Genomic DNA, 13,271 nt, shown 5'->3' on the forward strand with positions numbered 1-13,271 from the left:
TCGTTATCATGAAGTACTGAGTTGACGAACTGTGCTAGTGTAAAAACAGCTGTGCTCGTTGACCTATTTGTGATGAAACCATGTTGTTCAGGGCAGATTATGTCGTTTGAGCTTAGAAATCGACAGAGACGGGACCTAATTACCTTTTCAAAAAGCGTGTTAACAATGCTGAGCACCGCGATGGGACGGTAACTGCTCGGATTTTCTCGATCCCCGGATTTGTAAATAGGTACGACTCTCGCTATCTTTAGGATATTTGGGTAAGTTCCATTTTGCAGGCAGTTATTCATGATGCGGGAAAGAGGCTCCGAAAGAAGGTCTACATTTACCTTCAGTAGTTTTGTAGTAATCCCATCATGACCAACGGCTTTATTGCATGGGAGTTTTTGGATTTCTGACCTAATTTCCTCAGTGGTTACGCTTGCAAGCTGAAAGTCTTCCTCAAATATTTTGTTTTGGCAAGAATGCAGAGGATCTGTTTGAGATTGAGCAGGAAAGTTGTTACCAACATTGGTAAAAAAATTATTGAAGTTATCAGCGGTATTTGTTGTAAGATTATCCGGAGCAATGCGCTTTTTTTCGCCTATTCCCGTAACTTCACGCACTAGCTTCCATACCTGCTTGATGTCACCGCTCTGTTGGACTATTTTAGCACTGTAATACTGCTTCTTGGCTTTCCTTAACATCCCGACTGATTTGTTTCTGAAGTGTTTAAACTGCTTTTCATAGTATTCATTTGTTTTGTTTTGTTTCCATCTAGTGAAGTATGTATCTTTTTTCTTTATAACATTCAGTATGTCCCGCGTCACCCAAAGACATATTGCATCCTTGTGTCTTCGGCCTGTGTATTCTTGGGTTGATTTGCTAATTGCCTCCATTATATGGCAAATAAAGTTTTCCCATTCAGTGTGAACATTACTGTGGTACAAGGCTTCAAAATCCGTACGCTCAAGTAATTTGCGCACTACAGCGTAGTTTGTCCGCTTAACTCGTTTTGAGTTATGGCATGGAGGTCCTAAATTAGCATTAGGCACAAACAGAAAAGTGGGGCAGTGATCAGCAATAGTAACGTCATACACTCCGGCGAAAACACTCATATCAGTTCCACAAATAATATGATCAATAAGTGAGGAACAGTTATCACTTATTCGTGTAGGGGCATTAATTACGTTCATTAGATTATATGACTGGAGCATCAATACATAGTCAGGGTATTCATCTTTAAGTAGATCGACGTTAAAATCACCACATATAACCAGTGGGCGGTTGTAGGCTATCAAAGGGTCTAAGACAGTTTCCATAGTAGAAATGAATGCTGCTACAGACGAGCTAGGTGGACGATAAACAGCTCCGAGTATAACGCCACATTTCAAATGCACAAACAAGGCTTCACAATCAGGTTGGCTAGTAGAGTGGTTGGGCATGCACTGGTAATCGATGCTTTTTTTAAGGAACAGAGCAACGCCCCCACCTCGCGAACTGCTCTTCCTAGGTAGCGATAATAATGTGTATCCTGGAACATGCGCAGTTTCTCCATCTTTCAACCAGGTTTCAGTAAGAGCGATAACGTCGTATACAAATGAATGACGCGACAAATGAGCGCAGAATTGGTCTAAGTTTCTTCGCGCACTTCGAATATTGCAATGAACAACAGACAAGTTTTCGTACTCATGCCAAGCTTGGTCGATACTTGAAAAATCAAACATCATTGCTCAGGAAATTTGCGATAGATCTTCTGCGCATGTTATGTGCAATACTCGCGAATTTTCTGTCTTTCTCATGAGAATTTTTCCGCCGGATACCCAAGTGAATTTCCAGTTATTTTCGCGCTTCGCCTTTAATGCCTTGCCCAGCAGTACCTTGTTAGCTGGACATAGGTGGTCATTAATATAGAGCGGGGTGGAACCTTCAAAGCCTATGATTGCAGTGGTCAATCTTTGCTTCTTCGTGGCATTCATGAACTTATCTCTGGGGATGCGGGAGATGAACTTAGCAATGATGTTCGATTGTGACTTTTCCCTGGTTGGAACACGATGTACAACCTCGAGATCAGATTCATTTATATCCACTTTCAAATAGGTTGATATGCTCTTGATCACTGCTACAAGGTTCTCTTTTTCTTGCACGGGGACACCTTTAATTTCCACATTGTTACGTCGGCTGTACTGTTGTAGCTCTGTTAGCTCTTTTCTTGTTTCCTTTAGCTCAGTCGTGAGCCTGCTGAAGTCATTCTTGATTGCCCTGTTTTCCGTTCTGACGATTGCAATTTCATTTTTCAAGTCTCCGATTTCCAATTTAAATTCCTCAAATTGCTTATTAATGAATTCCATTGCTTCTTTGAGGGGTTTGAGCTCTTTTTCAATTAGCTTAGGCAGCTCTTTCTTTAGTGCAGCATGCTTATGCTCAATTGACTGTCTTATCGGTTGTATCTCTACTTCAATTATTGCCTTTAAATCTTCCTTCAGTTGGTCATTTTTAGCATCAAGTCAAGCACTCAAGTCCGCTAGTGCTACGTTAAGTTCCTTGACGGTTGTGGGAGTTTTGTTACTCATATCTCTGGCAGCAAAAAAAAAAACGCGGAGCAGTCCAGGCAACACTAATTCTTAGGTTTTAGGCGTGAAACAAACGTAGCTTGTACGCACCTGCAGATACAGAAGAGACGATTAGTTGTTGCGCGACCCAGCGGCTGCCTGGACTGCTCCGAACAAAATGCCGGCTTTCTTTCGATGGACTGGCTTTATAGCCCATCCATGACGTCGACCACGGCAAGGGACGCAGGCGCAGTCGATTCGGTCATCGAGGGCGTATACTTTTAGCTGCTCCGTTTTCAGAACCAGCAGATTCCACCGGTCCGCGAAGCAGCACACTCGTTGAAAAGCCCAGATTGCGGTCAACTCCGATGTGCTGAACCAGTAGCGGTAGATACCGTTGTGCTGCAGATACAGAAGAGACGATTAGTTGTTGCGCGACCCAGCGGCTGCCTGGACTGCTCCGAACAAAATGCCGGCTTTCTTTCGATGGACTGGCTTTATAGCCCATCCATGACGTCGACCACGGCAAGGGACGCAGGCGCAGTCGATTCGGTCATCGAGGGCGTATACTCGTATACTTTTAGCTGCTCCGTTTTCAGAACCAGCAGATTCCACCGGTCCGCGAAGCAGTACACTCGTTGAAAAGTCCAGATTGCGGTCAACTCCGATGTGCTGAACCAGTAGCGGTAGATACCGTTGTGCTGCAGATACAGAAGAGACGATTAGTTGTTGCGCGACCCAGCGGCTGCCTGGACTGCTCCGAACAAAATCTCACTTATATGCCCGTGTTTGCGACCGCGCAAGGAGAGATAGAAACGTGTACTGGAAAAGCGTCAAATCCTGACTGCCCCAAGGCTTAGCGGTGACATCCCACGTGTCCTCTGAAGAAATACGTATCGAGGAGGATATAGCGCTTGCAGGAATGGTAGTGAAGGTGAGAAAAAGACTACCGTCTCGCCTGTGAGCTCAGTGTGGTTTAGGAGCTTTCGAAAGCTAAAGGTAAAACGTCACGTGTCTCCAATGAACACATGAAGAAATCGCAGCATATCCTCGAAGTTAATGACGATGAGTGGGGGCGAAGAGTCCATCCGTCTGTTCGTTGGACGGACGCAAGACGAACGGATGGATGGACAGAAGCATGTATGGATGGATGAACGGATGAGCGACCGGACGGACGCACAGACTCATGGACACACGGACGTATGGATGTTTCGCCCCACTCATTATCAATCACTCCATGAATATGCTGTTAAAACCACTAATGCCATCTAATCATATTATTCCCAAGGATGGATGGATGGATGGATGGATGGATGGATGGATGGATGGATGGATGGATGGATGGATGGATGGATGGATGGATGGATGGATGGATGGATGGATGGATGGATGGATGGATGGATGGATGGATGGATGGATGGATGGATGGATGGATGGATGGATGGATGGATGGATGGATGGATGGATGGATGGATGGATGGATGGATGGATGGATGGATGGATGGATGGATGGATGGATGGATGGATGGATGGATGGATGGATGGATGGATGGATGGATGGATGGATGGATGGATGGATGGATGGATGGATGGATGGATGGATGGATGGATGGATGGATGGATGGATGGATGGATGGATGGATGGATGGATGGATGGATGGATGGATGGATGGATGGATGGATGGATGGATGGATGGATGGATGGATGGATGGATGGATGGATGGATGGATGGATGGATGGATGGATGGATGGATGGATGGATGGATGGATGGATGGATGGATGGATGGATGGATGGATGGATGGATGGATGGATGGATGGATGGATGGATGGATGGATGGATGGATGGATGGATGGATGGATGGATGGATGGATGGATGGATGGATGGATGGATGGATGGATGGATGGATGGAGCTGTACCCTTTAGATCGGGTGGTGGCTAGCGCCACTAAGCCATAATACTTAATGAACCAAAAACTAGACTTATTTTTTTTCCTTTAAATAGTGAGGTTGAGGATTCGTACTTTGCAGTGAAAAATTTAATTTTCACTCGTGCCTTGACTTTAGCCACCAATCAGATAACTTCCTTCTAGTTAATTCTACCCGCTTAAAGTCTATTTTGCCCTCCCTGTCCCTAAAACCTAGTGCTTTGAAAAACTCTGCGCCATCATCCTGAACTATAGGGTGAAGCCCTTTACAAAACATTATCAAGTGTTCGGCAGTACATACTACTACCACTACCACTACTACTACTACCACTACTACTACTACTACTACCACTACCACCACTACTACTACTGAGGAGGGAACGACACACCGCCTAAGAAGCTTCGCCCCCAAAAACTGCTCTGCGCAACTGCCTATCATGCGCAGTTGCTTGTCAGCCACACCCGTTGACGGAGATATTCCGAGCAACCTCCACGCAGTTTTCCGGCGTTATGCGAGCCCAGAACAGGCGACGAAAGACCCTGCGCTTCTACCGAGTTTGCCACAGCCAAGTTTGCACGTTCGTCCTGGCGCTGGTGTTCGGCCGTTCTTGCATGGTCTGTGACCGGCTGTGGTTTTACTCCATCTGCAGCAAGAAAAGACCTACGATACGCTAGGAAGGCCTGTTGAGCCTCTTAAATCGACCAGCTTCGCGGTTTCTCAAGCATTACACTGCTAATGTAAACGTTTCTTTCTTGATAACTTGATTCTAAATTAGCGTCAGTTGTTTTTGTTGAGTAAACAACTGTTGGAAGGGAAAAAAAACGTGAGGAGAAAAAAACGAGGCCGCTGAGTAATGGTAAATAAGCAATTTCCATTAATTCTCCCTTTTTCATATTTCTAGCTGCTCGGGTAAGTCAGCATGCAGAATTCTACATAAACTGTTAACTAATGTTTGCGTTCGTTACTTTCAGTGATTCGTTACTTTGCTGTTTATTGGTTCGTTCAATTTGCTGGTTGGTTATGAAGTGTAATGTTAACTTATTTCTTTTGGTTTCTTTTTCGTTTGTCAGGTTGTTCGTTTACTCATATATTATTTTCTTGTTTGTTTGTGGGCTCGTGTGTTCATTTCGTTTTGTCCGGAACGGATCTATGCCGAGCAGAAAGGCAAAGTTATCGCCGACCAGGCAGGTCCAATATTTGAGCGACTGCTTGAATAGGCACGGCTAGAAGGTACCTTACGCAAGTGCGCCGCTGGAATTGAACTCGTAAGGTGTACCCTTTCCTCCCTGCCCCGACAACCTTCCACCTTCACTCCTGTTGATCTTATAGCTCGACAGGTACTTCTTTCTCACAACACTCAATACATCAACTATTCGATGGAAGTCCATAGGAAAGTTAATAAAACACGAGTCGATAAACAAGCAGCCCCTACCGTTACAAGACATGAACGTTACGAGCAATTTAGTACACGCCAATTTCGCGTTAAACAAACACCGACGGCAACGTCCGGATATTGGGTACCGGATATTTCAGTCGCGTAAGGGTGCATAGGCTACGCGCGTACCACAGCACAAGTTGCTCAACAAACGCGAGAGAGGGATAAACAGTGGCGGAGAAATGAAAAGAAAAAGAGAGAAAGAGAACCGTGAAAATAAACATTGAGGCGGCTTACACAAGTTCGCACTGCCGTCCGAGCTCATAAAGTGAAGCAGCTTTCACCCTGGCTTCTACCTACCGACTCTATTCACCTCGCCATCTCTCTCTCTCTCTCTCTCTCTCTCTCTCTCTCTCTCTCTCTCTCTCTCTCTCTCTCTCTCTCTCTCCAGTTTACCTAACAGCTTATTGTAGTTCGGCAAATCTTCCATCCGCTTTCCTGCGGTGCTCAGTGTATCGACGTTTCACAATCGCAGCCTTCGCAACCAAACAAGTTCTTCTCCATTTTTGCGTTCAACAACAGCGTCAAGCGCACGCCATAGCCGCATTCAGTTTGTGTCGCCATCACGGTTGTTCGTGACCGTGCCACAAGGCAACCGTGTCTCCTCCACACACTATTCGCAATATATCCAGCGCTACAAAGCAACGCAAACATTAAATCGCCATCTAGTGGTAGTTGCGAGAGGCAGAGCGCTGGCTAACTTTAGGCTTTGTACCGAAACTCGTCGCGGCAGAATCAAAATAGTGCCAAGTGAACGGATATCATCGTAGAGCGTCACTCATTGGTTATGAGAGTGTTCTATCCAGACCTCCTCCCACTGCCAACGCTTTGCAATTGCAACAAAATTTGTTAGTAGACTTTTTAATTCACTATAGTTAACACGGGAGCGCAAAATAGGTGCGGAAAATATAAGAACACAAACAGCACATGCGAAGCACCATTTTTTTTTCATTAAGAAAGGCAATACAAATTGGGCCAACTTCAAAGGCAAGAACTTTAGAAAAAAGTTTTGCTGAGGTAGTTAGTTCATAGTTGCAAACAGCACAGCGCAAATAGAGTACGGGACACAAAAGCCATCGTTTGTCCGGTGCTGTGCGTATTCTACGTACCATACGTGGTTTCCTCCCTGCAGTTTACTAATTTTCAATTTTTTTCATGCGAATGTAGGTGTACCTGAGCACATACAAACACACGCACGAGCTCATAAACGTTAGTCAAGTTTTCCTCAGAAAAATTTCTGTATACGTCTGTGACTCTAGAACTTCGAGTGCCAAAATCGTGCTTTAGTGTTATAGGGTACGCCCCTGTTGAAGAGTCGTATTTAACCTTGATATTCGTGAGTTTCCAAAGTTGCCTCTCACTTTCGGTATACGGACGTTCCTGCATGTGCACCCACCGTATAAGTATAGCCACGACGGCTTGGAGCCTAACTCGAGGGCTAGAGCTTAGCGGAACAACACGTTAGTCGTCAAGCAACCACGGGGAGCCCCATTAAATTTTTGCGCCATCGCAATTGAATTTCCTTCAACAAGCGTCAACTGTGTCACGGTCACAGACGACGCGCCTACAAAATGGGCCAAGGGCGGGCTGCATTAAATGAGGTATAGCAAAACAAAAAATGTCATGGAAACCCATTTCGTCAGGCTTCGATAATGCTGCGCGATGAGTCACGTGGCGAAGACCAGTTGTTTTTCAGAGCAGCAAATAGCATGTCGAAAAAAGGGACATGAGGCTCCCGCCACGAAATGTGCCGTGCCCCGGGTACTTGTTGCTCTCTGCTGGCTCCGTAGTGGCTGTTCACTTGTGCCTTACAATATTATTGGGGATTCACTTGATCGGGATTGTGATCACCAGTAGGAAGATGAATGAGTTAATTTATTTTCACGTAAACTTTAGCGCAGATCACCCCAGGTGCGTTTTTTCGATGGGTGCGGAAATGTTGTAGGCCCGTGTGCTCAGATTTGGGTGCACGTTAAAGAACCCCAGGTTGTCGAAATTTCCGGATTCCTTCACTACGGCGTCTCTAATAATCAAGTGATGGTTTTGAGACGTTAAACTCCACAAATCAATCACCCCGTGTGTGTTGTTCACTATGCAACCTGATGTTACTTTATTAGGCATTACATGACCCGAAATTGACCTCGTACGCTGGGGTGTAAAGAGATGATTACCGTGACATTATTGAGCACGGAAACCTTTTTTTGAGCTTGCAACATTCTTTTGTGTCACGGTGTCCTTGCCTTCATTATTGTAATTAACAGTGACTAAAATTAAAACCAATATTTCGATCAAAATTTGTATACATAGATGAGAACATAATGCGAAAAGAGAAATACTGAAAGAAACGCCGAGCGAAATGAAGATGTACAAAAACTTACTTTGTAAACCTTGCAATTTTGGCCCGCTTTTTCTGTCTTTTTTTAGTGCATCAGCCTAGCACTCATTTACACAACCCCGACAACCCCGACTCCACCACCACGTTAATCAGAATTACTGACAGTGCGGCGTGCGATGTTTGCGGCACCGACGAAAATATCGAACACCTGCTGTGTCATTGTCCTCGGTTTGCCTCAGAGAGACAAGTACTTGCCAACGCAATGCGGCGACTGAATGATCGGCCTCTTTCTGTGCAGGTGCTATTACAGCAACGTACACATGCCTCGACAGCCCACAAGGCAGTGAAAGCCCTGCTGCGTTTCCTGAGAAAGACAGGCTTGTGTGAACGCCTCTGACATGCGGTAGATTTCTACACGCTGCAGTGAAATTACTGTCAGTCTCTCCCCCACCCCCTTTTTTCCCTCTCTTCCCTCTTTCTCGTCTTTCTTGTCCCCTTCCTTTATCCCCCAGTGTAGGGTAGCCAACCGGATGTCTTTCTGGTTAACCTCCCTGCCTTCTCCCTTTTTGTTGCTTCCTTCCTTCCTTCCTTCCGACTCCACCAGCACCTTCTATCCCACCTAGCCGGATACGTAAAACACTGCGAAAAATATTTCACGCCACCTGATACCCCCTCCTCTCGCAAAGACAAGCATTCATCAGCCCCCTGCAATCAGCCCTTCCCTCCCCCTCTCCCTCTCTCCCCAAAAAGTTTTGTTCATCTAACTGACTAAATGGCGAAGGCCGGCTTTTTTTTCCATAGGCGATGTGTTCACTCTGCTCCGCCACCCTCTGAAAGCTTTCTGCTTCTAATGTGCTTCTGCACTGCCTCCAGAATCTGACATATCGGCTATTAGCGAGATAGTGTTAAAAGATAGTTTCTCAGAAATTCTGGTGTCGGTGGTTGTGAGCAAAAAAAAAAATCTTGCACGTCACCGAAAAATCGAGGAAGGTGCAAATAAATTATAAAAAAAACTCTGGCTTCAAGTGAGGATCGAACCCGGGTAGCTTACGTGGCGTAGCAAGCTGGTGTTTTATCACAAAACCGCGTATCCGCTTGTGAATACAGTGAAAATAAATTCATTTGCTTGGGAATCCAGTGAGAGAAACGTTCATGCTTTACGAGCACATGCGTCCTCTATACATGCTTCACAGCACAAGAATAAATGGTGCAGTTTTAATCCGTGGTACAAACGTACATTGCCATCATACGTCATAACATGCAATCATAATGACTTCATCGTTTTGACCTGGTCACCCACTACAAAAAGCACACACGTTATTGCGCTTAGTCCCTTAAGGCCACGCACGGGTGCATAGCAAGTTAAAAAAGATTTGATGCACTATGTGTTTGAAGTACGCATTAGGGACAAGATATCGCTATTGCGTTTAACTATTAGAGGCGAAGCTTAAGGCACCCCCCCCCCCCCATTTTTTCGCACTGCCGCTGTGATAGGCCCCCTGTTGCCTAAACAGTGATGTCTTGTGAAAACGTTGCCATGTGACGTCATAACGACATGACAAGTATTAGGGATCTGTCACGATGTTATGGTGTCATAATCTGACATCGTCCAAACTAATTTTTTGTATCATTCATGCTGACGCCGTGACGAGGGACGCTTGTCCAATTTCGCGTTTGATGTGGCATCTAAGGTTTGTGCCATAAAACTCACAATTCGGAATATACCCCCCGAAGCGAACAACACCCAGTACTGTAATTATGCGAGTATATACAATTGACTCGCCATGAGGAACCTTCCCGAATTTTTTCTTGTCTCCTTCTCGGTGTTTCTTTCTTCAATATGTCCTTCCTACGCTGACGCAACAAACACCATAAAAAATGCTTTCCTTTACTGCCTTTATTGCTTTGCCTTCTACCGTCCATTCGGCCACGTTTCCTACTTTCCCGAAAGGCCTCTCTGAAGAGAAAGTACCTCACTTCGCTTTCTAGGCTTCCTGGTAATAGTTTTTTTTTTCCTTTTCTTTCGCATCCCATCTTTACCGGCTTTAGCGTCCTTGGGACTGCGAAAAATCCTACTCCACTGAACATCATCTCTCTAGCCCTCGACATTTCCCGTCCTTCGGGGATCACGAAATAGCTTCGACAGCAGGCCCTGATCACGTCAGGCAAAGCTAAACAAGCCATTGTGCCCTCCCGCCCCACTCCCCTCTCTCCACGTTTATTCCCACTTCTACCCATTTCGAAGAGATCTGTTCAGTTTCCCTCGCAAAGCCTGGGGCTTTCACCGGAGCTTCCGTTTCGTCGCTGATGGAAGGAGAGCCACCGGCTGCACACCTTGGAAAATGTATTTGTTCGGCGTCCTTTTATCTTTTTTACTTTTTTTGTAACGGGTATCGTTCTTTGTGTCAGTGTCTTAGCTAGACAAGAGAGCGAAATAGTTCTAGACGACCTTTTCATCTCCGTTCTTCGCGCCAGTGTCGATGCTCTTCTCAAATGGAAAGCATTAACGACCTTGCAGGGTGCTTTTCCTAAGTAAGGACTCGTGCGCGGTGAAGCACGCTTTACAGTATCTTTTGCCTTCAGCTGTTCAGGATTTTTGTTTCCAAGCGAAGCTTATGAGCCATCAAATACAGTATCAGCGTCGTAAGCAAATAAATCTGCTCCGTTGAGCGTAGAAAAATGTGAGCTTTGAAGATGCGCAGGTTATACGCGTATATGTGTGCGTCTTCTTTCGATTACTGATGCTTCCTTTATCGTGGGCTCGTCGGCGATTAGCCGATTATCATATGGCAATTTCATCTTTTGTCGAAATGACTTGCCGTTTCACGTGATAGCGTTTTATTGTTACCCGGATATGAACCCATGGTCGTTCTTGTTGCTGTAGCAAGAGAAGTGTTGTTGCGCTGGTAAGCAGCGTGTTTGGTTTGACGTGCCTTTCGGACTGCGCAGGGTTTTTTAAAAATGCGAATGCATTTCTTAGACGGGCTATGTCAGGCATCCGGCGTTGTCTGCGGCGTCCGCGGTGATGTCCGCGCGCCGGAAATGAAGTCCTCGCTGTGCGAATTATTTCAGATGGTTGAAGTGATATTTTAATAAAGTGGATGGCCGAACTGAGAGCAATACCGGTAGTAGTAGTAAGCGTAGTGGTGAGTTGTGAGTGCCACATATCTGCACTGGTATTTACGCACTTTCTGCGACACACACCTGTTCAAGATCTACGACAGATCCCGGACCCCAAAGGCTCCGTAAGGAAGCACTTCTCTGTAAAAAGAAGTAACATACATCCGGCACATACACGCCAAGCATCGCCTGCTCACATATTTCTGATTAGGGATGGGCCCCTGATTTTTGGGCGATTCTCTAGCGGGTCACCACGGATGGTGACGTGATCTAGGAAACAAATTATTTAATCACTTCACTAGGCACAAGTTCTATTCTTGGGTTCATATAAACCTCGCTTGACAGCAGAGTGACATTGAGGGGGGGGGGGGGGGGAATTGAGTATAAAAAACGTCGTTACTTGGCGTTATGCAAGCAAGCCCACGTATAATAGAAAAAAAAGGAAGCAAGCGATAAATAAAAAAAAGTAGGAAGAAAATACGAATAGAGAAAAAAGACAACACTTAACCAACAAAAATAGTGTAGTAAATAAAGCAAGAACTGATGACAGAGCATGTTGCACAACATAGCACCTTTACTTTTTTTTTCAAGGTGACATCATTAAATTCTCAGGGATCGAATCCCGCCGGCGGCAGCTGTATTTCCGATAGACGCGGAAATGTTGTAGGCCCATGTGCTCAGATTTGAGTGCACGTTAAAAAACCCCAAGGTGTCGAAATTTCCGGAGCCCTCTACTATGGCGTCTCTTATATTCATGTGTTGGTTTTGGGACGTTAAACACCACATATCAAAAGCATTAACTGCTTGTTGATGGTTTCGGTGGTTTTAAGAGGGATGCGAAAAATCACCGTGGAATGACGTCTCCCTAAAATGTCGTAATGACACCACATTTCCCGTAATTGTGCAGTCAGAAAGGCTTACGTTATATAAGGTGTTGTCTCAAAATGACGTGATCCCGTTCCAACATCTTGTTCGCAAGCGAGCCGGTCTTGGAGGCACTGCACAGCCACATGAGGTGCAAAGAGCTTCGAATTCCTCCGATCCCGAAGGCAATGAAAAGCCTCGTAGAGTACGAAAAGTTTACGGAGGAGGGACTAATGAATGGCGTATAAATAGGGAGGAGGATAGCTTACGAAGGAGAGATATGTACTTAAATGTAGGACCCCTGACGATTGCCTGTTTCCAGGAGGACATGCTTTTAGGAGTGACCAGGCCCATCGAGCCCTGCTAACTTAAATAAAACCGATTTGGCCTCGCGTTTAGAGACATTGTTCATGTGACTATTTGTGTTTGCGTGCGTTCTTTGTTCTTTTTTATTTTTATTTCCTCTTTTTGTCCTTTTTTCTTGCCTCTTGCATTCCTTTCCTCTGTCTCTCCTTTTCAGAAGAAGCAGGCAAGCGTTGTGCCAAATAGGTGGCAGGGTTGAGCCTGTTCCTTCCCTATTTCCTGTATCCTAGTGTTTTTATGTATACAAACTAAATAATAGCTTACGGAGAACGTATATGCGAATCACTTACGGATATGGAATAGGGTAGCTACGGAGGACGGATATACGGATAGCTTATGGATAGGGAGGAGCGTTGCTTACGGAGGAAGAATATATACGGATACCTCTCGGATGAAGTGTTATAGAGATCTAACAATCATGCCAAAAAAAGTAAAGGGGGAGTTGTTAGAAGTAATAATAATATAAATGCGAGAAAAGAAATGTGGACAAAAAAATAACTTGCCGTGGGCAGGGACCGCAACAAAGGCGGCTGTGCTCCCATACCACTTTATGGGGTATGCATATGCATTATACTTTAGAGCATTAGTCAGCCCCACCGGTTGCCACTGCGGCGAGTGTGGGGCACTCATTTTCTGCCTATTGGCATCACGTAGAACGTGATTTTACTACGAAAAATTCCTCGCATATCACCT

The 13,271-nt window shown here is 45.2% G+C and overlaps 2 protein-coding genes across 2 annotated transcripts in view; one reads left to right on the forward strand and one right to left on the reverse strand.

Annotated features, from left to right (window-relative positions):
* LOC119163605 (uncharacterized) overlaps positions 1 to 13,271 on the forward strand; it is a 67,420-nt gene that overhangs the window by 29,655 nt on the left and 24,494 nt on the right. The gene's annotated exons all lie outside the window — the stretch shown is intronic.
* Positions 1,550 to 2,506, reverse strand: LOC142771609 (uncharacterized). Its single transcript, XM_075873313.1, has one exon. The coding sequence runs from the start codon at positions 2,328 to 2,330 to the stop codon at positions 1,713 to 1,715; it is 618 nt and encodes a 205-aa protein (XP_075729428.1). The 5' UTR covers positions 2,331 to 2,506; the 3' UTR covers positions 1,550 to 1,712.

The sequence above is a fragment of the Rhipicephalus microplus genome, chromosome 9 (assembly GCF_043290135.1).
Source record: "Rhipicephalus microplus isolate Deutch F79 chromosome 9, USDA_Rmic, whole genome shotgun sequence".
In the NCBI taxonomy this organism is placed as follows: Eukaryota; Metazoa; Arthropoda; class Arachnida; order Ixodida; family Ixodidae; genus Rhipicephalus; species Rhipicephalus microplus.

Excerpts from the sequence above, each read along its gene's own strand:
- LOC142771609 (XM_075873313.1), bottom strand. The coding sequence starts at position 2,330 with ATGGAATTCATTAATAAGCAATTTGAGGAATTTAAATTGGAAATCGGA.